The 27,774-nt window shown below is 34.5% G+C and overlaps 2 protein-coding genes, 1 long non-coding RNA gene and 1 pseudogene across 6 annotated transcripts; 3 read left to right on the top strand and 1 right to left on the bottom strand.

The window, feature by feature from the left end:
• Positions 1-788: 788 nt before the first annotated feature.
• Positions 789-5,987, top strand: HSP60 (heat shock protein 60). 3 transcript variants are annotated; one of them, XM_078317455.1, is made up of 18 exons: positions 789-1,030; positions 1,135-1,159; positions 1,522-1,653; positions 1,753-1,912; positions 2,228-2,403; positions 2,489-2,584; positions 2,693-2,797; positions 2,885-2,971; positions 3,060-3,149; positions 3,243-3,323; positions 3,433-3,501; positions 3,593-3,670; positions 3,774-3,869; positions 4,703-4,802; positions 4,896-4,999; positions 5,093-5,198; positions 5,291-5,369; positions 5,571-5,987. In XM_078317455.1, exons 1-18 carry the CDS (start codon positions 993-995, stop codon positions 5,674-5,676), a joined length of 1,728 nt encoding a protein of 575 aa, XP_078173581.1. In that variant the 5' UTR covers positions 789-992; the 3' UTR covers positions 5,677-5,987. The 3 variants fall into 3 exon arrangements, with proteins under 3 accessions (XP_078173581.1, XP_078173582.1, XP_078173583.1); XM_078317456.1 differs by lacking the exon at positions 3,243-3,323; XM_078317457.1 differs by lacking the exons at positions 3,243-3,323; positions 3,433-3,501.
• On the bottom strand, positions 5,569-15,802 carry LOC144567344 (uncharacterized). Its single transcript, XR_013515399.1, has 3 exons — positions 15,767-15,802; positions 14,833-14,912; positions 5,569-5,808 (listed from the first exon to the last, which is right to left on the bottom strand). It is a non-coding gene; the product is annotated as an uncharacterized LOC144567344 (long non-coding RNA).
• On the top strand, positions 9,248-11,193 carry LOC144567637 (uncharacterized; annotated as a pseudogene). Its single transcript, XR_013515470.1, has 4 exons — positions 9,248-9,620; positions 9,735-9,770; positions 10,398-10,454; positions 10,854-11,193. The product of XR_013515470.1 is annotated as an uncharacterized LOC144567637 (transcript).
• A 3,488-nt stretch (positions 15,803-19,290) lies between the features above and the next one.
• LOC144567343 (uncharacterized) lies at positions 19,291-22,942 on the top strand. The gene is made up of 4 exons (XM_078317458.1): positions 19,291-19,663; positions 20,972-21,076; positions 21,882-21,938; positions 22,326-22,942. Exons 1-4 carry the CDS (start codon positions 19,325-19,327, stop codon positions 22,653-22,655), a joined length of 831 nt encoding a protein of 276 aa, XP_078173584.1. The 5' UTR covers positions 19,291-19,324; the 3' UTR covers positions 22,656-22,942.
• The last annotated feature ends 4,832 nt before the right edge of the window (positions 22,943-27,774 follow it).

The following is a 27,774-nucleotide window of genomic DNA, read 5'->3' as shown; positions in this document are numbered from 1 at the left end:
AGTGAATTCGGCCTCAGATACCTGATGCGGTCATCTTAAATATTAATCGTTCGTTATATTTTCATGCCACTCTGAAAGTGATCTCCCATGAAATTTATGGGCATTATCTTATAATAAGAAGTGCAAAAGAAGAAATCCATTGTATATACATTCGAACCACTCTTGGTCATATTTCTTTTTATCGAGAAATAGAAGAAGCCATACAAGAGTTTAGTCGAATTGATACACTATTTCAATTCAAAAATTAGATTAGGTCATGCCCCTTCCCAGGTGGCAAAATCCCGAGTTTTTCCAATTTCATTAATTTCTTAATTTCTGCATGAATAAAGAGTAAGATAAAGGATATTCTATCTTCGAATCACTAACTCATGTTTATTGTCGAATCCTACTCAAATAGAGAAGTAATTATGACAAAAAAAAATACAAAACAAGCCTTTTAATGCAATAAAGCCATTAGGCCTGAATCTTAACCGACGATTAGGATTTAATATGATCGTGAGAATGCGGCAGAGGATGGTTACTCGGTATACGGTGTAAAGCGATCTGTGAGGCAGACCTGGCTCGACACTCGGTCCTCGGACTTTACCCAATACTGAACAAGGCGCAAAGGACCCGAACCCGATTTCAGCTATTATAGACTCGGACCCGGTCTATCCTCTTCTGAATCCAACCTTGGGCCGGGCCGCGAACCGGTGAAACCACTCCGCGCCGCTTTGAATATGCCCTCCTCCGCACGCACAGAGTAAAACCCTAAACCATTTTAAATTAAAAAATATAAAAAAAAATAAACAAAAAGCCCTAAACCCTTGATTGGAGAGGCTTCTAGAGGCTACCATTCCTCTCTCTATAATCCCCGCCCCCACTGCCTTCTTGCCCAAGCAGCAGAGTAAAAGCACCCGCAGCAAGCCTCCGCTCTTTCTCTCGCGATCTATCTTCACTAATTTCGAACTCCCCAGTGACACCCAGTTTTCCTCCCCTTTCTTTGCTCGAAAATGTATCGCGCCGCAGCTACTCTAGCCTCCAAGGCCAGGTGAGAGTTCAGTTCGAATATCCATTGAAATGCTTAATCTTGTATTTAGAAGCTATTAAGTTATTTTTCTCGAGCTCTAAAATCATTTTTTCCTCTATTTCTAGGAACGCTGCAAGCAGCTCTAGACAGGTGAGAGCACTTTTTTTTTTAGTTGAAGATCTGTTCATGAGTGATTGTATATCAAGTTCCACTTTTAATATTTGCGTCGCCTCTCATTTATGGCTATGCTAGATTTGGCCTTTAAAGATTTTGAATTACATATAGATGTGTGGCTGATATGAGCTAGCTTTGAGCGATCAGATCATTTTTAGATTTTCATTGGTTTCCATCTGGCTGTTTAAAAATTTAGTTATTTGCTGTTGGCCTTTTATAATAATGCTAGCATTGTCTTGCTTTCTTGGCTGGCAATTGGGGACTATTAGATCAAATGCTAACCTGGTTCTCTATATAAATTGAACCTATTTGATAATCCAAGATTTTGTATACTATAGGTCGGAAGCAGGCTAGTCTGGAACAGAAATTATGCAGCAAAAGATATCAAGTTTGGAGTTGAAGCTCGGGCATTGATGTTGAAAGGTGTTGAAGAACTTGCAGATGCTGTAAAAGTTACAATGGGCCCCAAGGTAAATACACACAAGTTATAATCTGTTGATATTAAATCAGTTTTTCTGTTCCCCTTATTTCAGTTACATATAAGCCTAATATATTGTACTTTTGGCCAGGGTCGTACAGTTGTAATTGAGCAAAGTTTTGGTGCACCTAAAGTCACAAAGGACGGTGTCACAGTTGCGAAGAGCATTGAATTTAAGGACAGGACAAAGAACATGGGTGCCAGCCTTGTCAAGCAGGTTGCTAATGCAACCAATGATGTTGCTGGTGATGGTACGTCTGATTTTTTTTGTTTTTTTTAAGCTGATCCAATTGTGATTTCACATTTTTTTTTATTAATTTAGAGCTTTCAATTCTTTAATCCAATACAATATCCATTCCATGATATATAGGCTACTTCGGGTACTTGTTATGTTATGACTTTTAGATTAATATACTTCTTGTATCTCAAGCGATATGCTTGATTTTAAATTCTGGATTAGGTATGTTGGTTTAAGCTTGTACTTCTGTAAGTGGAAGTTAATAAATTCATCTTATTAGGAGCTTAGGTTAAAAATATTGATATTATTTTGTTTGCTGTTGGTGCAGGTACAACATGTGCAACTGTTCTTACAAAGGCAATATTTGCTGAGGGTTGCAAATCGGTGGCTGCTGGAATGAATGCAATGGATCTGAGACGTGGCATTTCTATGGCTGTTGATTCTGTGGTGACCAACTTGAAAAGCAAGGCTAGAATGATCAGCACCTCTGAAGAGATTGCTCAGGTTTGTTCAATGCTTCAGTCACCAACTGTTAGGAATACCGTACTGAATTTGTTTTATAGTTGCTGATTTTGTATTGTCATGATAGGTTGGGACGATATCGGCCAATGGTGAGAGAGAAATTGGTGAGCTTATTGCAAAGGCCATGGAGAAAGTCGGTAAAGAGGGTGTGATCACCATTGCGGTAAGTGAGCGTATTGTAAATTGCAAGGACATGACAGCATTCATATCTCTATATGCTCTGTTTATAATCTTGAAATAATGGCTAATGATAGTGTTTAAATATCTGTAGGATGGTAACACTCTGTACAATGAGTTGGAAGTTGTTGAAGGGATGAAACTTGACAGAGGCTACATTTCTCCTTACTTCATCACAAACCAAAAGAACCAAAAATGTGTAAGTAAATTAAATAATTTGAAGATTCTTTTTTTATATAGTGTATTGTTGAAGAAGGATCTTGAATATCTGCTGCTAATGTTCTAGGAATTGGAAGATCCTTATATCTTGATTCATGAGAAGAAAATCTCAAACCTCAATGCAATTGTTAAAGTTCTAGAGCTTGCGTTGAAGGTAATTTTGATTAGTTTATCTTAACCTTCATTATTTCTCACCTTCCTGCATAAAGATGGTATCTAATTTTGTTCTTTCTTATATACAGAAACAAAGGCCTCTACTCATTATTGCTGAGGATGTTGAAAGTGATGCACTAGCGACTCTCATTCTCAACAAGCTTCGGGCTGGCATTAAGGTTTTGAATTAGTTTTTATCCATCTTAGTCTGCATTATTTTTGCTTTTTGTTAGATATGGAGTTGTAAGGTGGTTTTTTTTTTTTTGGCTCAGGTTTGTGCTGTTAAGGCTCCTGGATTTGGTGAGAACAGAAAGTCCAGTTTGCATGACCTTGCGATCCTTACTGGTGGCGAAGTAAGCTTTATTATCCATTCAGGCATGAACATAGCATCTTTCTGGTGCATGCCCTTGCTAATTTTGTAGTATAACTCCTAATGGTTTGTATATTCTTATGATACCACAGGTAATAACGGAAGATCTTGGCATGAACCTTGAAAAGGTTGAGCTTAGCATGTTTGGTTCCTGCAAGAAGGTAGCGCATTTACTCTGATTATTGTTAAAGCAAGTTCAGGTGTTCAACTTTTGATAATAATATATGCTAACTGGGTCTGTAAATGTTGCAGGTCACTGTGTCAAAAGATGATACTGTCATTCTTGATGGATTTGGCGACAAGAAAGCTATCGAGGAAAGATGTGAGCAGGTTGGTATTTCTTACTATTAAATGTTATCTTTCACCTGTTTTATGAGGTATGACATTGATGATAACACTCGTGTATGTTTTATTTCTTTTTTTGTCTTAACAGCTGAGGGGTGCCATTGAAGAGAGCACGTCTGATTATGACAAGGAGAAATTACAGGAGAGACTTGCAAAACTTTCTGGTGGTGTAGCTGTCCTGAAGGTAAAGTTTTTTTATCAAGAGTTTCTTTATTGAACACGTGTTTTGGTATGCATGTCTTTTTCTAGTGTGTTGTAGATGCGTATATTCCCATGAAATATCAAGATTACATCATTTTATGCATAGGTTCTTACAAAGTTGCCCCGAAGTTACTAATTCCACGATGAGTGTATGTCTCATTCAAGGCCTGTATTGAATTTCTCAAAGCAAACTCATCAGCAAAATGGCATATATCAGTACTCTTTCATCTCTGTAGAAATAATACAAACTTGATTGGTTGGGTGAGTAATAGAGCATGTAATAATAAATATTATTTACTAATTACACTTGCTCTGTACAAAAGAGTGATATTCCTGGATCAAATCTGGGTCATCAAATTTAATTGTGCCATGCTCATCTATCCTCTTCTTAATCACTCAACAAGTACCCACCTTTATCCTCTCTAATGAACAGAATACCCTCTCTGTCCAACACCAATTCTCACCTATTTATTGTTTTATAGTCTCTGTACTGTGCTTGGTTAATATATGATATCAGATGAGGGGTTTAAAAAATCACACAGGCGATGCTAGCATAGTAAAGAATACTTATCATGATGACATGAATTATAGTTTTGGTTATGAACAATGATAACAATTGGAAAATGTCAGTGATAAACCTCTATGACTTGATATGACAAGGAAGCCAGGTATCACTGTCAGGTTGCCATGCATTTTAATTGTTTTCTTAGAAATGCTTTTTTGTTTTTTTTCATGTGGAATATGTGTTAGCATCATATTTATAGGCAGCCTGGCATGTGTTATATTATTTTCTAATGTAATATGGAAAATGTGTAGATTGGAGGTGCTAGTGAGGCCGAAGTTGGTGAGAAGAAGGACAGAGTTAATGATGCCTTGAATGCTACAAAAGCTGCTGTAGAAGAGGGTATTGTACCCGGTAAGTATTCTGACAACTTTGTGTTTACGGAACTAGCGAGCTTCAAATCTTAATATTATGGTGACAAATGTATGCATTCCTTTATCAATGCAGGAGGTGGTGTTGCCCTTCTCTATGCAAGCAAAGAGCTGGACAAGCTACCTACGGCCAATTTTGACCAGAAGATTGGTGTTCAAATTATTCAAAATGCTTTGAAGGTCTGATACTATCAAAATCTCCAAATATGCAGAGGGCCATCATTTTTAATTGTTTGTTGAGTCACTCAAATATATTTTTGTATGAAATTGCAGACCCCAGTGCACACGATAGCAATGAATGCTGGCGTTGAAGGGGCAGTGGTTGTTGGCAAGCTTCTTGAGCAAGACGACACAGATCTTGGTTACGATGCAGCAAAGGGTAGGTTTATCTCTTGAATGCTTTTGTTATTGAAAGGATGTTTATCTTATTATTTGATTTTGTTTATATTTAAAATTTCTATCTTATTTCAGGTGAGTATGTCGACATGGTGAAGGCAGGTATTATTGACCCATTGAAGGTTATTAGAACTGCATTGGTTGATGCTGCAAGGTATATTTCCTTTTATGTATCCAGCTTGTTATTACTAAGCAAAATTTCAGATCACAATTATGTCATTGTAGAAAAACAAGAGCCTTTCTATTGGAAACAATGCAACTCCATTTCATGTCCTTAACAGCTACAAAAGTTACACCCCAAGTTTTTGGTACTATTAGTTTTACATTGATTATGTAATATTTCCAAATTGTGCAGTGTTTCATCCTTGATGACTACTACCGAGGCTGTTGTTGTTGAACTTCCAAAGGATGAGAAGGATGGTCCTCCAATGGGTGGTGGCATGGGAGGAATGGACTACTAGATCAGTTTGTAGCTTAGATTAAACAATTTTAAATCACGTAGGTTAGGATTTTGAGTGTGAGTTTGAATCAACCGCTCATTTCTCCCTAGTGGAAAATGTCCATAAAAAACATTTTTTGTTTCTGCTCCAAAACTTTGATTTAGCAAACAGAGCATTTTGTTATTTTTGCGGATGAATAATGAGAGACTACTGGAGCGAAGAATATTTTGCAAACCTTTCTCAATTTGTTGAAGGTTGAGTTCATGTTTCTATTATTGGAAGCTTTATTCAGTACTTAAGTTAACCATTGTCAAAATGAGAATGCTTCATATCCAGTGCAATCGATGATGTAAGGTGGCTTTTGCTGCTTGCTTGCACGCATAACGTGCCAGTTCGGATGTAATTACCAGAATTTGCAATTTTTTTTATTAATTAATTAGCAAGTTGAAAGAGGCGCGTTGGCAACCTAATAATTTATGAGGTGAGAGAGACCGAACAAATTACTGGGAGATAATTTTGGTTTCCTCTCTCCGGACAAAAATGTGGATTACAAAATGGCTGGGAGAACAAAAGATCAACGAAACATGTAACAGTTTAAATAGAATTAACGAGAAAGAAAGACATTTCGGGTGAAGATTTTTGGGATAAAAATTCAGATAATAAAGTCAAAACAATGTTATATACAGATAATAAAGTCGTGCTAATTTATGTGTTGCATGAATCAGGAACTAAACGCAAACACCAGAAACAGCACCAGGCGCTGCCTACAAAACTTGCGCAGGAATAAAAAACTGTCAATCATTGTTCGTCGGCTACACACCCACTCCACAACTCACTAATTTCCTGCAGTCGCAGGATTCGATCCTATACTCTTCTGAATGAAAGGGTTGTACCACTTCCACTGTGCTATCACGGTGGTACCACTTCCACTGTGCTAGCACAAATTTTAAAGAAATTTTTTATATTTAAATATTGAATATTTAAAGAAATTTTAAAGAAAATTTTACATTTAAATAAATATTGAATTGAATTCGGTTCGACTGAAAATAAATTTTAACCGTAAGATTATGGATCCTACTTTATGGTACTCTCAGTCTCAGATACTCGTTCTCTTACTACACGCTAAGAACCAAAAAACTACCGGTGGTCTTCCGTGGTTAATTTGATCACCTTGGATGCTGCCAAAAATTTGAACCGAAACTTGGTCCATTTATTTCCTTGTTCTCGTAGTGCGAGTACCGAATTTTCTATCTTAAAAAACATGCAAGTCAGATTCTAGAAGCATCTTTGAAGGGGGGGTCGTTTTTGTCCTTCAGATAATTCCAAGCAGTTCTGATTTTCCATGAAATATCTCTTCGCTGCTCTGATTTTCCATGATATTTAAGTTTGCACTGCCCCGGAGGCCCGGACCCGGGCAGAATTTTTTATAAATAGAAATAATATAAAAATAATACAGGTATTAGATAGATTGTTTGTTTTTTTCGATTCATCCTTTATCTTTAGCTTTGCATGTAGATTTGTTTTTGTTAGCAACACATAAAATCAAGAACTAAAGAACTAAATAAAAATAAATAAAATAAAAGTTTCCGAATTAGATTTATTTTTAATATTGTAGCGCGCAAGCATACAATTGTGTCCTAAAGAAACTGTATCAGGAATTTGGTTCATTTATAAATTATAAAGGAAACATGTTTCATTTAGGAGCCGTTTTTGTTGTTGTAAACTTTGATTTAGAGTGTAATCCGGTGTGATAATTAGAGAAATCAAATGCGGAGTTCGGTTTCTAAGGAACTGAATTAGAAGTTCAGTTCTATTACAAATTTTCAGAGTTCTAAATAGCATGCTATAGCATTTTTAGATTATAAAAGTTATGGCGTTATAGCAGTGCAACAGTGACGTTCTGCTATGACGTGATAAACACTATTTAAACCTTTGCATATTTTGAATGAAGTACGAGAAAGTAAAAGAAACATAGAGATGGACTGAACTAAGTTTGTGTTTCATGATAATTTAAAATTCAAGTATAATACACATGAGGAAGATCTATGTGCTTTTAAATTGTTAACGTGTTGAAAAAAATAAAAATATTTGACTCTGAGTTATTAATTCCAGTTTAAATTTTGGAATTGAGTCTAGAGTAGAACTAGGGCGTTCTTAAGCTCACTAAAGTGTTTAGTGAGCTTAACTCCAAAACTCATAAAATCGATTTCAAGTGACGAATCCGAACCGTTAGAACCCACATATCTTATGTGTGATGCGTTTGCATGTGAAATTTTTAAACATTCGAATTAGTTTAGTATAAAGTTAATATGTCAAAATTAGAATGCTAATAAATTAATTTTAGTGCATTCATTTTTTGAACGTTTTTTGACTGCTTGACTTTATACTAAATTAATTCGAATGTTTAAAATTTTAACATGTAGACTTATCACTTGTAAGGTAAATGGATTTCAACGATTTAGATTCATCATTTAAAATCAATTTGATAAATCTTAAAGTTAACCTCACCAAACACTTTGATAAGCTTAACTAGTTCTACTCCTATATTACCCGATACTTCATATAAGACTACCCATATCGAACACATATCAGCACGACGGTAAGATATTTTAGCGGTATTTAACAAGTTCTACCGATACCTTGGTAGAATTCAATCCTCTCCAATACCTGATAAGGGAATCTTTTACCATTACTAAATTTGCCGCTCCTTTTAACTTGGCACGAATCTCAAAACTCAAAAATACTGTTTTATGGTGATTCTCTGATATAGTGTTCTCCTCAGGAGAACCAGAGTTCGAGTCTTGCTTAGGAAGCAAGAATAGTGTGGGTGTGTTGTGTAGGGGTGAGTAAATCGCTCACAACTAGCCGCTCATAACTCGCTCATTAAAAGCTCGTCTAAACTCGCTCATTTATCCGCTCATTTAAACTCGCTCATTAACAACTCGCTCATTTACTTAATGAGCGAGCATGAGCATGACCCAACTCGCTCATTAAGCATTTGCCACATCTAATCCTTGCCACATTTAATTCTATGTAATTTTGTGTAACATCAACCTTACCTCATTAAGATTGATAGATAGTAAGCATAGTTTTATATTTGATCATGTGTAATATAGTGAGCACAATGTAACATTTAATCTTGTGTAATATACTAATATTCATAGTTTCATATTCATTTTTTTTTGTAAATCGGCAGAACCAAAACCTCTGCCTAAATCTCAAAACAAGTAATAGTCATAACAACTCTCTCATTTAAATGAATTATGACAATTTGTTGGATTTTGTTATGATGACTTTTAATAAATTTTGTTATATGTGGGCACACTATATAATTTTGTTATGAGTCATAAGTCATAACTCGTGAGCCGCTCATAACTCGCTCATTAAAAGTTTGCTCATTTACAACTCGCTCATTTATCCGCTCATTTAAACTCGCTCATTAACAACTCGCTCATTTACTTAATGAGCGAGCATGAGCATACCCTAACTCGCTCATGCTCGCTCATTAATCACCCCTAGTTGTGGGGTAGAGTACTAGAGTTGCCTACGGGCAGTGATGAAAAAAAAAAAAAAAAAAATCACCGCCATGCTGATGCGGTGATGCCACATTAAATACCAGTCGACGACAAGAAACTCTCCCCCCACAGGCATCGAGCATTTGAGCATTAACTGCTTCAAGGTTAATTAACTCTCGCTCTTGGTCTCTCTCTCCAATGGCGGATTCCCGTCGGGGAGAGGAAAAAGACAACGACAAAGCGGTTTGCGATTCCGACGATCTTGAAACGAAGCCAAAGCGGCAGAGGAAAGATAAAGACGGTGAGGTGGGGGACCCGCTCGTGGTAGCGGGGCCTGATATACTGGAGAAAATCCTGAATTTTTTGGACGCATGCAGCGTGGCCCGATGTCTCGTGGTTTCTCGTAGGTGGCATGATGTGGCCAACTCGGATCTCCTCTGGGCTCCTAGAGTGATTTTTTTTTTCTCAATCTAATATCTCTTTTATAGGATTGTACAAAATTGCTTTTAGTTACCTGACAAGTGTTAACTTACCTGTGTTTGGTACTGCTCTGTTTTTTTATCTTGGAATGGTGCTGAGTTGAGAGCAGACATGTTGGAGCCTTGGAGGTATGCTGCCTGTATGTATTGCTATTCCTTTAGATAGATGAATATTGACATTTATGGCTTAGTGGTATGATTAAACCAATTGGCTACTTGATTTTTCTAGCTGTTTGATGATCCGCTATTTCAACCCTGTAGTAACTTTACTTGAAGTATTGAAGTCTTGTGAATGCCTGAGTAGTGAAAACATGGCTAGTTAACCCACCAAAGAACTCATTTTTCTTTTGATGCACAAGTAGTTTTTTAGCTTTATCAAATTAGTCAACATTGTTGTTGTATTTCACGAAATTTACTTATTTGCCCCATGATTCACATGGAATGGAATGCAATGAATTAGAAGAAGCAATTCTGATATGTAGGTGTCTAGAGAGTAGCCATTACGCTTTACTCAGTGTGCTTCAGTTGTTCTAATGCTTTATTAGAGGAAATGAGAATTGATGTGCCAGGATGTACTGGTAAATTAAGTACTGATTAGACCAGTCCATTACTGATGGGTATGTCCAAAACTGTAATATATTCTTGAAGTAAACTGCATCTTTTCAGATTGGTTAGATTTTCTTAGTTTCCTCTATGCATGATTATGTAACTAATATAATGCATGTATTTAATGCTACTTTCATTCTAGGTTCGCATAACAAGGGAGGACCTGTGCGATCACATTTGGGAATATCGTTTTAAAGCGGTCAGTTCCACTGGTCATTTACTTCTTTTTCATGTGATTATTGAAAATTTCTTCAAGTTGCTTCATAATTATGTTCATAACTTGCCACAAAAAATTCTGGATAGTCATTTATTTTGAGGAAGTTCTTAAGTAGTTTCAAGTGATGACAAATGTTGCACAAGTCATAACCTGTTTTGGTCCTGCTCTTAGCTGCTATTGTTTAGCAAATATTTTTTCCTTAATTAAGTTATGTATAGTTAGGGTTGTATGATTTGAACGGGGATCAGATAATTGGGTCTAATATTTACTTCTTCTGAGATACGGAGACTGGCAATTATCTTAAAAGAGTTTCACGTTACTTTTATACTGGTAAAGAGGGGCATTGCTTATTATAGCATCTTTTCTCACATCCATTTGCAGACAGCCCCCGAGTACTGGTGAAACCTTGATCTGAGCTGGAAGAACACGGGCCAACCAATGTGGCGCTACTTCCACCCAGATGGAACCCACACGGCAGATCCAGGTGATAAGGCGTGGGGTGGTCATGAGAGCAATTACTCAATAATCACAAGCTATGTTGGTGATGGCAGGATCAGACACCACTATGTGAGAATAAACCGGTGGCCCCCGATGACAGTGTCGAGGCTGGACGATTGGAGTTGGGAGATGTCTAATGACATCTACTTCTACACCAGCCTCCCTGGTGCCGAGAAGCCGGGTGGTACTGGCCCACTTTTCCCTGTTTGGTAAAATAACTGGTGCTCAAGTTAAACCGGTCATATAGTTTATGGCAGTTTGTTTATGTTTTCTTTTAGTTGTCTTGAGATGTTTTATAGACGTCATAAAGTTTGTCCCAATTTTGGAACAAACGAGTGAAATGCTTGTTTTTGTTTTCCCCTCAAGGTTCAACATTTTTGTTTGGGGGAATTTCACGTATACCCCTCAATAAAATCAAAATTACGTATTTACCCCTCTAAACTTTAAAATTACGTATTTCTCCTCTAAACTTCAAAAACTCGCAAATTTACCCATTTTATTATCTTTTATATTAAAACTCATTCTAAATTATAAAATACCCATTTTGCCCGTTATTAAAAGCATAAAACGCCCCATCACATTAAGATCTACGTGCATCACTTCAACTTTTGTGCGTGTTCGCTTCAAGATTCGTGTTAATCTAGCGTGCATGGATCTTAGAGCAATTTTGATCTGCGCACATCACATTAAGATATGTGCACGTTGCTTCACTATTTGTGTGTGTTCACTTCAAGATTCATGCTAATCTGGCGTGCACAAATTTTAAAGAAGTTCGGACTGTAGAGTACTCTTCAGATTCAAATTTGAGTCAGATGAACATTTTATATTTTTAATAAGAGGGTATAGGTATTTTTTAAATTTAGAATGAGTTTTAATATAAAAGAATAAAATGGGTAAATTTGTGATTTTTTTTAAGTTTAGAGGGGAAATACGTAATTTCAAAATTTAGAGGGAAAATACGTAATTTTGAAGTTTTTGAGGGGTATACGAAATTCCCCCTTTCTCTCTCTCTCTCTCTTTTTGAAAAACTTGGCTGTGGCAGCCAAGGAAAACTAATTGAAATAAAAGTGATTGCATCTAGGGGCGGGCCCAGTGTATATCAGGGGAACGGCTGCTTTCCCTGAATTTTAAGTTTTAATAGTGATCTATCGGCACTAATCGACTTTGTCTCTCTGAAATTTTTTTTTGTTCCCCTCTGAATATTTGATTTGTAATTCATGTTAAATTTAGTATTAAAATTAAAATAAATTTTTTGAATTATAATTGGTAATTATAATTATAAGTTAAAATATCATAAATTACAAGTCAGAGCATTGAAAAATATAAGTCAAAGTATTATTTTTTATCGAGTACTCAATTAGTTAATAGATTTAAATCTGATTCGGTATTTTTACTCCACGACGAAAATTCTGAATCCGCTTCTGATTGCATCATGTTACAACCAACGTTTCCTCTGCAATGCTTGAACCATAATTTGCTCTCTTCAGCAATCCGATTTGTTAGGATAGAATCCAACATATGATTTTCCTCAAAGATGGTTGTGTTCCTCTGCTTCCATATGTGCCAGCAAGCACACAGAATCCTGGATGCCTTTGCCCACATCTTGATCGACATTCTTCTCGGGCTCTTCGCTTGCTCCCACGAGGCATCCCATATCCCTTGAATTGAATTATCTCTTACCATTATCTGACATCCAAATGATATGGGCAACAAGAAGAGGTGAAGTGCATTTTCTTTTTTTTTTCTTTTTTTTTGGTTTAAAACCCGTAGGCATTTTCATTAATTATGACTAACCAATTACACATAATTTCGTACCAGTACATACAACATTTGTACTAGTATATTAAATATTACAACTAAATTTCTTTATAAATCAGAAAATAAAAGCAGAACTAGGGGTTTCTGCGCTCAGATCGGTAGATATATAATGAGCCTGTAGGATTTTTTGTGCTTGTGCTCAGATTGGTAGACTATGAGCGTGCATAATATCTCGTCGTTAGCACAAAACAGTGCTGTTGAAATCAAAGCAAAACAGGAGAATCCAGGAGAGCCTTCATGCTCGGATGAGGTTTGTGCCTGATGATACGGCGAGGACAAAGAAAGGTCGAAGCAGAGGAGAACGAAGAGAACGAAGAGAAGAAAGAAGAGAGAAGAAAAGAAGGAAGAAAATCACATTACTACAAATACATCACTGCCATCAACTATAACACGTACCTTATTTATGTATATAGATAGTAGATACTATAGACGAGGTGGAACGAATTTATAACACCTCCATCCGAACCTGGTATGTCGAGATGAGAGACTAGCGAGGTGGAGCGGTAGCCAGATCCATTAATGGGAGCACTGCTCAAATTGAGTAAGATGAAGTGGACCGGACGGAATGGAAGAGATGAGGGCAGAGGGCAGAGGAGCTTCGCCGACTCTCAAAATATCGCCTTTTTATCGGGGATACTCTCAAGGGGACTGCAGAGGAAACGATGCTTTTATTGTACTTCTCTATTTCTAGGCGATGTAAATTAGCATGTGGTATTTCCTTGAAGTGCATTTTCCAGCAGACAATTAGAACACATTACACATCTCATGTCGCAGTTGATACCTATAGTAAGCATAACATCATGTGTCAAAAAAAAATTCACATAACAACAGTTATGCGAATACCTTTACCCGGGGGGGGGGGGGGGGGGGGGGGGGGGGGGGGGGGGATTCTGCAATTCCAAGCGTGCATGAAGTGCCATGCTATCTTTCCTCCTCCCATAATGGCATTGTAGAATGACTTGGCCTGAGTAACAACCCGAGCTGCTCCATCTCCAGAACAGTTCGTCTCTGCCTGGAGTGAATTGCACCATGGGCAGGTCAGGATGTGTAGCAATGATGTTAAAACCGGTTGTGCATCTTTGACAAAGGTATTTGCCCATACCGGCCGGTTTGAACCCACATGGTTTTGTAGCAAAAAAAAAAAAAAAAAAAAAAACACATGGTCTGCTAAAGGCGCGCCATCCACGGGTCATACCAAAAATATATACTCATGCCATCTCCTACTACCCATCCAATACTCCAATTGAAGAGAAAATTTCTTTTCTGTAACTGACGCCAGAAAAAAAAAAAATGTTGCAATCCATAGATTTGGTCCATGCACATGGTTATGATGCAGCAAAAGGTAGGTTTAGTTTCATGAAATTTATGCTTATTGTCATTGAAAGGATATTTAATTTATATTGGTTTTTGTTTATGTTTAAAATTTCAATCTTATTTCAGGTGAGTATGCTGACATGGTAAAGACGGGTATTATTGACCTATTGAAGGTTATTAGAACTGCTTGGTTGATGCCACAAGGTATTTTTCCTTTTATGTATCCAGCTCGTTACGACTAGACAAAATTTCAGATCACAGTTATGTCATTGCAGAAAAATAAGAACCTTTCTGGAAACAACGTGAGACTCCATTTCATGTCCTTAGCAGCTAAAAAAATTACTTCCCAGTTTTTGGTACCTCTATTAGTTTTACGTTGATAATGTAATGGTGAAGAATTTATTTCATATGCTTGAAAACTTCGCAAATTACTCCTAGCTTTGGTATTTCATTAATTTTGCATTGCTAATGTAATTATCCAAATTGTGCAGTGTTTTATCCTTAATGACTACTACGGAGGCTGTTGTTGTCGAACTTCCAAAGGATGAGAAGGATGCTCCTCCAATGGGCGGTGGCATGGGAGGAATGGGCTACTAGCTCAGTTTTTAGCTTAGATTAAATAATTTTAAACCACGTAGATTAGGATTTTGAGTGTGAGTTTGAATCAACCGCTCCTAGTGGAAAATGTCCATAAAATTTTTTTTTTTTTTTTTTGTTTCTGCTTCAAAACTTTGATTGAGCAAACAGAGCATTTTGTTATTTTTGCGGATGAATAATGAGACTATTGGAGCGAATATTTAGCAAATCTTTCTCAATTCTAAGGAGTGCTATTTTCAGCAAAGTTTTTACAATATTGAGCCGTGAGAGAAATTTTGCTCATGAAATATCTATTTTGTCCTTTACCCTCTCTCTTCATTATCTATCTCAATTAATACAATATAAAAAAGAAACAATAAATAAAGAAAATAATTTTCCATAAAAATAAAAAATGTTGGAATCTCACATTTATTTTCTTCCAGTCTCCATATCTTCCTTTTCCTCCATGTTCTCTTTCTCCCTTTATCATTCAACCAACACACATAATAAAAATGAAAATGAATCAAATGTGTTGGTACGCCACGGTAATGAATAGGTATTGAGCACCCAAATTTTTTATTTTATCATCCAAAGAAAAAACCAATAAATCCAGTTTTATCATAAAAAAAACCCAATAAATCCAGTAATTGCATTTTTATCAGAATCAGTTTAAAACTGCTGTCCTATAAGGTACCAACTTTATATTTCAGACTGAGTTTAGATTGCTATGGGAAGCTACGCTCCAAAAACAAGCTATTTAATTTCTAGTTTAGATTGAACATGAGGCCCACTATTTTGTTCGAATTTCAGAACCAAAAAAAAAAGTTGGCACTACCGATTTGGGTGCCGTTGAAAATGCGGTACAAGTCAATAGGGCCACAACTTGTGGTACTTATTTGGAGTCGTTGTTTGAAACTACGATACAAGCAATAGGTCTGCAGTTTCCTAAAAAAAATAAATTCTAAAACCGGAAAAAATTATTCCGATTTTACAAATAATGGAAAGAGAGGGTAAAGGACAAAATAGGTATTTGGCGAACAAAATTTCTCTCACTGCTCAATATTGTAGAAACATCCTGAAAATAGCACTCCCCTTTGTCAAAGAATGAGTTCATGTTTCTATTAACATCACGAGTCTCTTTAAAATTTGTGTATACAGTAGCTCCAACGGTCCGGATCAAAACTAAAAAATATGAGTTACTTTAGGGGATCCGAATTCGCTTTCCCCGCGTTCGGTTGGTATACCAGCCAAGGGTTGAATCCGCATCCTCTGAGATATCTTATATTTTGTATGATTTTTTTGGAAAATCTCACCCGTTCAAATACGTTATGCACAAATCTCAAAGCTCAAATAATATTGGCCATGTGCTATCCCCAAAAGTGCATCGGATACGTCGGTCACACAAAATATGAGATATCTACATAATATGTACCAAGAATTATGATTTGTAGGTAGAAATAAAGTCATACTTTAATCATATAAAATTTTTCTACGAAAAATAAGAATTAACTTTGAATTTTGAATTTTGAAAACAAATATATGATTTATAAATATATGGCTTTATATACTTATATAAATAGTGTAGCCGACTTCATCAACATTTATCATTAAATCCTCACAAGTATTAAATTGCAAAATTACTTGTAACGTCTAAAACCTCCATTAATATCCATCATTCCTACAACTACTATTGTAATTTTCATGATGTACAATTATACATCATAGAAAAAGGGGAGGTAGCACAATTGACTAAGAAAAAATTCTAGAGTTGTTGTACTCAAAGGTCGAAAGTTCGGTTCCCCCTCATGACTTTGCAGCTTCTGCGAAGATTTAAAAAAAAAAAAAACAATTATACATCATAAATTTTCAAAGAAATACGAAACCGTAACTTAGTACCCTAGACCCAAATAATTTATAATTCAAGTCCGATACAAAACTAAATTAGAGAGAACGAGTGGGAACAAAATGTTTGTATTTGGTTGTATCTTTTCCATGTTTAATTTTTTAGATGATAGAAAGGTTAAAATTCAAAATGTCAAAATAAAATTTTTACAACAATTTTTACATATAAAATTATCATTTTTTAAATGAATTAATAAATTAAAAAAATTATGTCTAAAAATTAAAATAAAATCTAAATATCATAATCATCATATGCAACAATTTTATTTCGATATTTATGGTTAAATTAAATTATTATAGTTTTAAAATTAAAAGTACAATAGAGGAGGTTCATGAAAAAACTTAATATAATTCTAAAACAATTTATTATTTTGCAATACATAATAAAATAAGAGTGAGTCTATGGTATCAAGCATAACACGATTTGTTCCATAATACTAATTAATATTTTCGTTTTTAAAATCCTAACAATTAATCCAAACCGTTCAACATAATTTTTATATTAATATGTGCTTGCAGACCAAATTTATATTTTGTTTGGAATTTTTTTACTATATTTTAAGATAGATAGAAAATTACGGTTTTTGAATGGTCCAGAATTTTCAGATAAGTAATTTTTTTATCTATTTTAAAAATAATAAAGATATTCTAGAAATATAAAATTTAGTTTACAAGTGTAAAAAGCATATTAAATGGTACACATTGATTATTAAAAATTTGAAAATAAAAATATTAATATATATTATGAACTAAACTACAAGATGCATAGTACCATAGACTTATAAAATAAAATATTTATATTTATCAAAGCTTTGGAAAGTAGCCACGTAGGCTTAGGTCTGTAATAATTTGAACATACTGTAAGGCGGTTATCATTTAAAAATCTTTTGTTACTAATTTACCAGAATTCACATTCCCTCATCCGATTTTTTTATTTATATCAAAAAAATATATAAATTTAAAAAACTAACCAAACCTCTTGTTTATTTTGAAATCTACCCAAATCGGAAAAAAAATTTCCGGTTTCAATACCAATTTTCGAAATTTTTTTTTCCGAAAATTGGATATTAAATCCGGAATAATTTTTTCCAGATTTAGGATTTTTTTTTTTGTAAAACCGGAATAATTTTTTCCGGTTTTAGGATTTTTTATATTAATTTCTGGATAATTTATGGGGAAAATATTCTGGATAATTTTTATTCATACTAAGTACAATTGAAACGGATAGTCCAGAATATTTTTTTTTGAATAAAGATTTCTTTCCCCCATCCATCCCCCACAATCATTAATTATATGAGGGGACCACAACTTTCAGCACAAAAAGACAAAATAAAACGTGTATTAGTCATTAATAATGTGGAGGGATTGCTAATTAACTGGGGGACCACTTATATTTGAAAAACTTTACAACTGATGCGCATAAATATGTATACTTATACACGCAAGTATTAACATCTAATATAGTAAGTATTCATATGTAAGATATTAAATATTTCTTTAAACAATCTTTCTTATTACATACTCATTTTTTACACATTTTATGGGGTTTTTTTTTCTTACTTCAATGTCACCCATATTTCTGACAATCTGTGAATTTTTTTGCGAATCTAAAGTCACAGACTTTTTTTACGTAATTTTCTCTTTCAAATGAGATCTATGATAAAGTACTTTTGAGTTGTCCACCGCGCAAGTATTCATACTTGATATATTATATATTAACACCTGCGCGCATATACATCCATATTTACATGTGACAGTTGTAAAATCTATCAAATATTAGGTGGTTACCTAAGTAGTTAGTGATCCCCCACTTAATTAGCGGTCCCCACAGGTAATGCATTACGAGGTATGAATACTTGCTCAATAAGATATGAATACTTACATGACAACGATTAATATTTGCATGACGAGGTATGAATACTTGCACGACGAACAACCCGAAAGTATGTCATCATGGATCTCATTTGGAAGAGAAAATTACGTAGAAGACGTCCATGGTTTTATATTTACAAATTTTCTCACAGATTGTCATAAATATTGATGAAATTGAACGGAGAAAAAAAGAAACCAACTCTAAAAACGTGTAAAAGATGTGTGTGTGATGTGTCCAGTTTTTTTTCGAAATATTTGGTATCTTAGGTATGAATACTTGATATATTATATATTAACACTTTTGCGCATAGGTATCCATATTTGCACGCGTTAATTATAAAATCTATTAAATATTAGGTGGTCACCAAATAATTAAGAAAGTTAAGTTAGTTAATGGTCCCCACAAGTAGTTATTGACTGGAGATGAATGGAGGAAATTGACTGGGAGATAGTTAGTCAATCCTTTTTTTTTTTTTTTAACTTGGCACGAGTCTAAAAGCAGAAGTAATACTGCCCCTGCGCTATCCCTATCCCGAATAGGCACCGGCTGAGAATAAATATGGACTATTCGTTTCAATCGACTCGAGAGTCAGGGAATCCGTATCCTCTGTAGTATTGTAGAGGATCACCCTCACTTTACGATTTGAGATTAAATCTCAACCGGTTTGAGATTCGGGAAGCAATAGGGGCAGTATTTTTGGGCTTTGAGATTCGTGCCAAATTAAAAGGAACGGTTCAGATCTAATAACTATACGGAACAGTATCTCTCTAGGATACGGATTCAGAGTCAGGTACCTGGGAGGATACGAATCCAATTTGCAATTTGCCATAGACAGAACCTATCCAGGTTGAATCACCGCTATGCCGCATAAATGACCAGTCGGCGACAAGAAGAAATTATTTCCCACAGGCATAGAGGATTGAGCGTTAACCGCTTCAAGGTTACCTCTCCCTCCCCAATGGCGGATTCCCGTCGGGGAGAGGGAAAAGGCAAGGAGAGAGCCGGTTGCGATTCCGACGACCTTGAAACGAAGCCAAAGCGGCAAAGGAAAGATCAAGACGGTGAAGTGGGGGACCCGCTCGTGGTGGTGGGGCCTGAGATACTGGAGAAAATCCTCAATTTTTTGGACGCACGCAGCGTGGCGCGATGTCTCGTGGTTTCTCGTAGGTGGCATAATGTGGCCACCTCGGATCGCCTCTGGGCTCATAGAGTGAATTTTTTCTCAATCTAATTTCTCTTTTATAGGATTGAATTTGAACGTAAACAATTTTTTGGGTACAAAATTGCTTTTAGTTTACCTGGAAGTGTTAACTTAATTACCAGTGTTTGGTACTGCTCTAGTTTTATTGTTTTCTATTTTTTTTGCAGAAATTAAAAAAAGTATTTTTTGTTTTCAAGTCTGTCATTTCCATTGGTCGAAATTAAAGCCGACACCATTAATGCCTGATAAGCAACAAATTTCTAAGTGAAAGCAAATGACACCAAACATTAATTTGAAGTTCCTTATATATGAAGTCGTAATAATTTGTTGGAATTTGTTTTTGATGGTTAATTTGTTGGAACTTGAAGAATAGATAAAAAAATTAAGTATAGCATTGCTGTTCTATAGTTGATCCAGCTAATCATGTTTGTGCCTAGAAAACAAAAGAGTGAGGCTATGGTTCTATGCATAGCACAGATTGGTCCATACTATGGATCAGTATCTTCGTTTTCAAAGTTAAAGTAGTCCATCTGAACTGTTCAACATCATCTCTATGTGAAAAAGTACATGCAAACTAAATTTAACATTTTTTAGAATTATATTACTGTTTTTTTAGATAGGTAGAAAATCACTACTTCTGATCTGCAAGTACATTTTTAGATCAAGTGGTTTTCTACCTATCTAAAAAAATAATAAAAGTTGTAAATAATGTAAAATTTGATCTGCAAGTACATTTTTATATGGAAATCATGTTGAACGGTTCCAATTGATTTTTGGACTTTGAAATGGAGATATTGATCTATAGTGCGGACCATTATGCGCTATGCATAGTACCATAGCCTCACTCTAAACAATATACATACTAAAGCATATCATATCCTTAAATTTTGAATGCTATGACACCAAATTCATATAACATCCAATATGATATTCATTTCCGTATTAGTGCAGCATAGCCGTGGCGTTCACAAAATTTCATTTCTCCTTTCCTGCTCAGACGAAAAGAAGGGAAACGACATCCTCTATACCAAATGTGTTTTGTTTATTTTTCCTTTAAAAGAACAGGAAACATGAAACGATAGCAATGCCAAATGCGCCCTTAATAGCTGGTACTTTTAATTCCCCCATGCAAAAGATACATATATACTCTTTACTTCTATTTGAACTCTGGATAAATGAAAACAGTAGGTTATTTGTCAATTATAATCTGGATAATAAAAAATATCTTTGAGACAGTACTCGTAATAGGTTTCGACTTTTTATCTTCATTGAATTGCATTTTTTTCTTTAGTTTTTGATTTCAAACTTAATTACCAGTTATCAGAATTATGGACAGGGAAGGCACACATTCCTCGGTGTGCACAAGTTAGGGGGCTTTCGCGGCTGAGGGCTTATTCTCTCTCTGTCATGGATAGCAAACGGGTGAGTATTATTGTTTCAGTAATTTATCTATTACAATTTTAACTAGTATATGTGGTCATCATGGTAAATTGTCTACTGCTAGGACCAATTGTTGCGTTAGAGTTACTGGTTATGGGGTTTGAATTTAGGGCGCAAATCGAGCTGTTGTCTTGGAATGGTGCTGAGTTGAGAGCAGACATGCGGAGGTATGCTGCCCATATGTATTGTTATTCCTTTAGATAGATGAATTCAGACATTTATGACTTAGTGGTATGATTAAATCAATCGGCTACTTGAGCTTTTATCTATGCTTGAAGTATTGAATTCCTATGAAATGCCAGAGTAATGAAAAACATGGCTAGTTAACCCACCTAAAAACTCATCTTTCTTTTGATGTAAAAGTAGTTTTTTTTTTATCTTTCAAGTTAGTCAACATTGTTGTTGTTGATGAAATTTACTTATTTGCCCCTTGATTTGCATGGAATGGAACGTAAGGATTTTAAGTAGTAATTGTGACATGTAGGTGTCTAGAGAATAGCCATTACATTTTGCTCAACATGCTTCAGTTATTCTAAAGCTTTATTAGAAGAAATGAGAATTGATGTGCCAGAATGTACTGGTACATTAGGTACTGACCAGACCTGTCCATTACTGAGAGGAATCTCGAAAACTGTAATATATCCTTGAAGCAAACTGCATCTTTTTGGATTGGTAAGATTTTCTTATTTGAAGAGAAAGCACACCAAACAAGAGCCAAAGTGATTTTTCTCCATGCATGACTATGTAACTGATATAATGTCTGTATTGAACGCTACTTCCATTGTAGGTTCGCATAACAAGGGAGGACCTGTGCGATCGTGTTTGGGAATATCGTTTTAAAGCGGTCAGTTTTACTGGTCATTTACTTCTTTTTCATGTGCTTATTGAAAATTTCTTCAAGTTGCTTCAATGTTGCCAAAAAAGTATCCTGATACTCATTTATTTTGAGGAAGTTCTTAAGCAGTTTCAAGAGATGACAAATATTGCATAACCTGTTTCTGTCTTGTACTTAGCTGCTATTGTTTAGCAAATATCCTTTTCTTTTCCTTAATTGATTTATGTATAGTTAGGGTTGTATGATTTGAACGGGGATTATTAGATAATTGGGTCTCATATTTACTTTTTCTGAGATATGGAGACTGGAAATTATCTTAAAATAATTTCTCGTTACTTCTTGACTGGTAAGGGGGGCATTGCTTTTTATAGTATCCTTTTTCACATCCATTTGCAGACAGCCCCAGAATACTGGCGAAACCTTGATCCTAGCTGGACGAACACGGGCCGACCAATGTGGCGCTACTTCCACCCAGATGGGACCCACACGGCAGACCCAGGTGATAAGGCATGGGGTGGTCATGAGAGCAATTACTCAATAATCACAAGCTATGTTGGTGATGGCAGGATCAGACAACACTATGTGAGAATAAACCGGTGGGCCCCGATGACAGTGTCAAGGCTGGAGGATTGGAGTTGGCAGATGTCTAACGACATCTACTTCTACACCAGCCTCCCTGATACTGAGAAGCCTGGTGGCACTGGCCCACTTTTCCCTGTTTGGTGAAATAACAGATGCTTAAGTTATTTGCATGTGCAGTTTGTTTATGTTTTCTTTTAGTTGTCTTGAGATGTATACGCGTAATAAGTTTGTCCGAATTTTGGGACAAATGAATGTGTTTACGGTATAAAATGCTTGTTTTTTTTACCCTAGGTTCAGCATTTTTTTTATCTTGTAATTTTAAAGCTTTATATGTCATTTTTGTTGTTTTCATGGGGCTTCTATTTTTTTCAGTGGGATCTGTATCAATCTTAAATCTTCTAGTTTAATTTGGGCTTTTGCAGTTAGATTCGTATTGATCCTTAATTCTTTAGCTCACTGCATTGGTATTTTATTAAAAATCTTATTGTAATTTTGCATTGTGCACATAGGTGGATTTTGATGGGACGCGGTTCGTGGCATTTTTTTTGGGAGGCAATTTCATGTTTATCCAGTCAAAAACTTCGAAATTTTGTATTTCTCCCTCTAAGATAGATAATATCATATTTATCATTCTAAATATTAAAAACTCACAAATTTAGCCAATTAATTATATTTTTTTATTAAAATTTATTTTAAATTTAAGTACTCATGTTGACCTCTATTTAAAAAACCAAAAAATATGTAGCATGTTTAATAAATTTTCTGTTTTTTAATTGGCTGATTGTAAAGATAAATGATTTTTTTTTATTTGTGACAATATATTTAAATATTGCTGTATATGCATCACAATTAGAAAAATTAACTATTTATCTTCAGAAATTGACTAATTAAAAACTTAATATATTTTTAATTTTTAATAAAAGAGTACAAAAGGAAGAATTTGTAAATTAAGATTAGTTTTATTGAAAAACAATAAATTGGGTAAATGTGTGAGTTTTAAAATTTTAGAAGGGTAAATATGATATTAACAATTTATGAGAGGAAAATTAGCAATTTTGAGATTTTTGAGGTGTATACATGAAATTCTCCTTTTTTTTATGACGTACATGTATGTGGTAATTTTGATATTACGCAAGTATTTATTTTTGCAATAATTATTCTATTGCAAATATGTAAGGATTATTTCATTATAACTTCTATAGTTGTAACTTACATTTTTGACGTGATCAAGCATTTAGGATATGTTCAGCTAGCACGGGAGAATACACAATGCGATCATATGAGCATGGGATTTTTGAATTTAATTTTTAAAATCCAGCGGGCAGAAATCATGTGAAAATATTCATAAATGCACAATGAGATTATATGAGCATGGGAATTTATAATTCAATTTTTAATAAAAACCAGCAGATAGAAATCATGTAAAAATATACAGGAATGAATCGTTGGGTTGCATTGTGAGAATTATTATAAAAAATTCTAGACTTTAAATTGAATGCTACATCTTCATTCTTGTTGTAGTGTTGCTATTGTCAATAATATTAAATATTACTTTAGATTAAAATTTACTTTTGTTCACTGAATCTCCCGAATTTTTTTAAAATACTATATTAAAAAAAAAACAAATCACTCTCATTTTGGAAAATTCAAAAAATACCTTTGCAGATTCAATTTGCGAACTCAATTGTTGAAGACCACACAATCAATCTGCGGCACCAGACAGGAATATCTGTGGCCCCAATTTTTTTCTACAGTAAATTTATTAATAAAAAAATAAAATAAAAGGTTCCAATCAATTTCTGTGCACTTTTGTTTTTATAAGTTAGCGAATTTATTGAAACAAAAATCGATATTTATTCATTAATTACTTGGGGACCACCTAATATTTGCTAAATTTTACAACTGATGCACGTAAATATGGATACCTATGCGCACAAGTGTTAATATATAATATATCAAGTATTCATACTTAAGATATCAAGTATTTCGAAAAAAAACTGGACACATCACACACTCATCTTTTGCACGTTTTTAGAGATGATTTTTTTTTCTCCGTTCAATCTCGTCAATATTTCTGACGATATGTGAGGAAATTTACAAATCTAAAACTATGAACGTCTTCTACCCAATTTCTCTTTCAAATGAGATCTATGATGACAAACTTTCGGGTTGTCCGTCGTGCAAGTATTCATACCTCGTCGTGCAAGTATTCATACATCGTTGTGAATACCTTGTTGTGTAAGCATTCATATCTTGCCGAGTAAGTATTCATACCTCGTAATGCAAGTATAAATAATTCATGTCTGAAGTGTTTGTACCTAACATATTTTATCAATTTTGTTTTTCATATGGTACTGGATTACGTCTGAAAATATTAATATCAAGTATTACAAGTATTCATACCTCGTCGTATAAGTATTAATAACTCGTAATCCAAGTGTAAATAGTTAATGTGTCAAGTGTTTGTATCTAACATATATTATCACAATTTAATTTGTTTTCCAAATGACACTGGATGACATCTGAAAGTATTAACATCAAGTATTGCAAGTATTTATACAGTGTAAATAGTTAATAGGTCAAGTGTTAGTAACTAATAGAATCTATGCAAATTTTATTTTTATTTTCTCATATGGCACAAGATGATGTATGAAAGTATTAATTTCAAGTATTGTAAGTATTCATACCTTGTCATGCAAGTGCGAATAGTTTATGTATCAAGAGTTTATATCTAAAATATTTTATCAATAGTTTTTTTTTTCTTATGGCATCAGATGACGTTTGGAAGTATTAGTATCAAGTATTGCAAGTATTCACACCCCGTCATGCAAATGTGAATAGTTCATGTATCACGTGTTTGAATCTAACAAATTATATCATTTTTTTTTTCATATGACACTGGATGATGTAAGTATTAATATCAAGTATTCATACATTGTCATGCAAGTGTGAATAGTTCACATACCAAGTGTTTGTACCTATAATTGATGTATGAATTGTTATGTTGTATTTAATATTTTTTTTTTTACAAATGACTATGGTTGGCTCTTGATTCGTATCCCATACTTATATTTGTACCAAGTGTTTGTATCTAATAAATTATATATAATTTTAATTGTTTTTTCATGTAACACAAGAGCTTGCACCATTGCTCGCAAACCTAGTTGCATTGCGGTTACCTTCATGTGAAAAGCCGAGCAGTCTGTATCGGCTGCTGACTTGTACTGGCCTGGTACTAGTCAACATTATACCACTATTTTTGTGAGTACAAACGCTGTCTAGCACGACGGAGCCGGTTCCATTACGGAACGGTACGACACGGCACACATCTCAGTTACATACCGTGATTATTCGCGTGTCGTGATCATCTTTTCCACTCTAAAGTCACAGCGTGTTAGTCACGGCACGACAGAATACAACACTTTTTTTTTACTCTAAGCGCTGATGCAAGTATGGTGGCAGGTTGAACTTGATCTAAAATTTATGCATAAGATAAACTAAATTTCCACTCTAAAATTTATTCATCCTCAGATCTAAAATTTTACTCTGTATTACCTGAGATATTAAATTACCTGCTAGTAGAACTCGTAACGTGCGATTAGTAAATCGTCGTAGTTTCCTCTTGTATGAAAGTTTTATTAGTTTCTCATCCCGTGTATTCAATGCTTCGATGGACTTTACAAGTTGTACATGGATCATTCCATGTGAATTAGCAGCTTGCATCTGAGACGCGGGGTCCAGCCTAACTCCAGTGTGAACATATCGCTTTTCCAGTTACTTTCTGTTGCTCCATGTCCATCCCATTTGTAATACTTTATTAGTGTCACTGGGACCCACTGATTCAAATGAGACCGCATGGAATAGAGTTCGGATCCAGTGAAGTAACCAAAAGTTGGGTTTTAGACATGGACCGTCCGATTCGAATCTGTGATAATTCATCCAAGTGGAGCGCACACATCTCGAACAATGAATTTGAATTCCGATGTGATCTTGACCGACAGATTCAAATCAAACGGTGTCGATTCAAAACCCAAAAGTTGGATTACTTTAGGGGATCCGGACCTGCTGTTCGCTGATTGGCAAAGTTATGTTCGTTGACCGTTAGAAGGACGGAGATGAATGGGAGATATGAGATGGGGAAAAAAAATATTTTCTCTATTATATTATGAAGTACCATTTGAGAACAATTAATAATTTTAATTCAGCTAATATAACTCTCTTACCAATCCATCTAGTTGTGTGCCTAGATAATGAAATAACCGTCGATCTGAAATTCTGAACTGATCAGTCATCCAAATCTCTACTGTGGGAATTTTTTTATGTAGAAATTAATAAAAAGAAAGAGAGCGAAACACAAAGAGTATATGAGGTTTTAGATTGATAGAAAAATTCGTAGGATTTTTATCGATTTAAAAAATAAAAAAAATTCCAGTTTTTTTCCTTTTAATTTTCTTCAGAAAAAATGAAAAGATTTTACATAAATAGATAAAGCATCTTAAAATTTAGATATGATAGAAATATTCCATCTATCTTTTGAAAAACTTTTTATATTTTATTAGAGATCAATAAGAGAATTCTTTTCACTAATTCAATTTTTTTAATTTTTAGGATCAGTATAAATCTTTCCGATCTTTTTATCAATAAAAAATCTAATGTACTCTTCTATGTATTTGATTTCTATGATTGAATACAAATTGGTGGTATCTTTGCACTCTTTACAAAGAAAAAATAACTAATGGATTCGATGAAGGACAAATATTATGGAGTAAATATGAAAAATAAGTTCTAAAATTATCCTTTTTTGCAACTTTTATTTATATAGTTGAGTTTAGTTGCGAAAGCAAATGATGCTACAAGCAGGATTAAAGATAAATTGGGTCGTAATCGGTGTGTTGCGATATTTTTTTGTTAATAAATATTTTTGTATGATTACGAATTTATGTTTAAGTTGATTTAGATCCTAAGATACGATTTCTAGAAAAAAAAAATGCGATCTTTATTTTTCTTGCATGATAAATATTTGAATGCACGCAATCTATTTTATATTTTTTTTCTATGTGAATTTTCTACACAACCTCGCTCCAGTATAGAATTTTTTGCTGAAATCGAAATCGTATCGCTGCAGTAACCAAAATTCGTTGATGTTCTTTTTGCGGTTGTTTCTTTGATGAAATTTTTTTTTTCCGGGTGATACTTTTTACCGACATATTTCGTTTAATACTTTGAGGAGAATTATTTTCCCATTATGAAAATATTAGAGATT

This window comes from Carex rostrata, chromosome 16 (genome assembly GCF_964058835.1).
Source record: "Carex rostrata chromosome 16, lpCarRost1.2, whole genome shotgun sequence".
Classification (NCBI taxonomy): Eukaryota; Viridiplantae; Streptophyta; class Magnoliopsida; order Poales; family Cyperaceae; genus Carex; species Carex rostrata.
The sequence above is the reverse complement of the archived record's forward strand: the minus strand, read 5'-3'. Positions and strand labels throughout refer to the sequence as shown.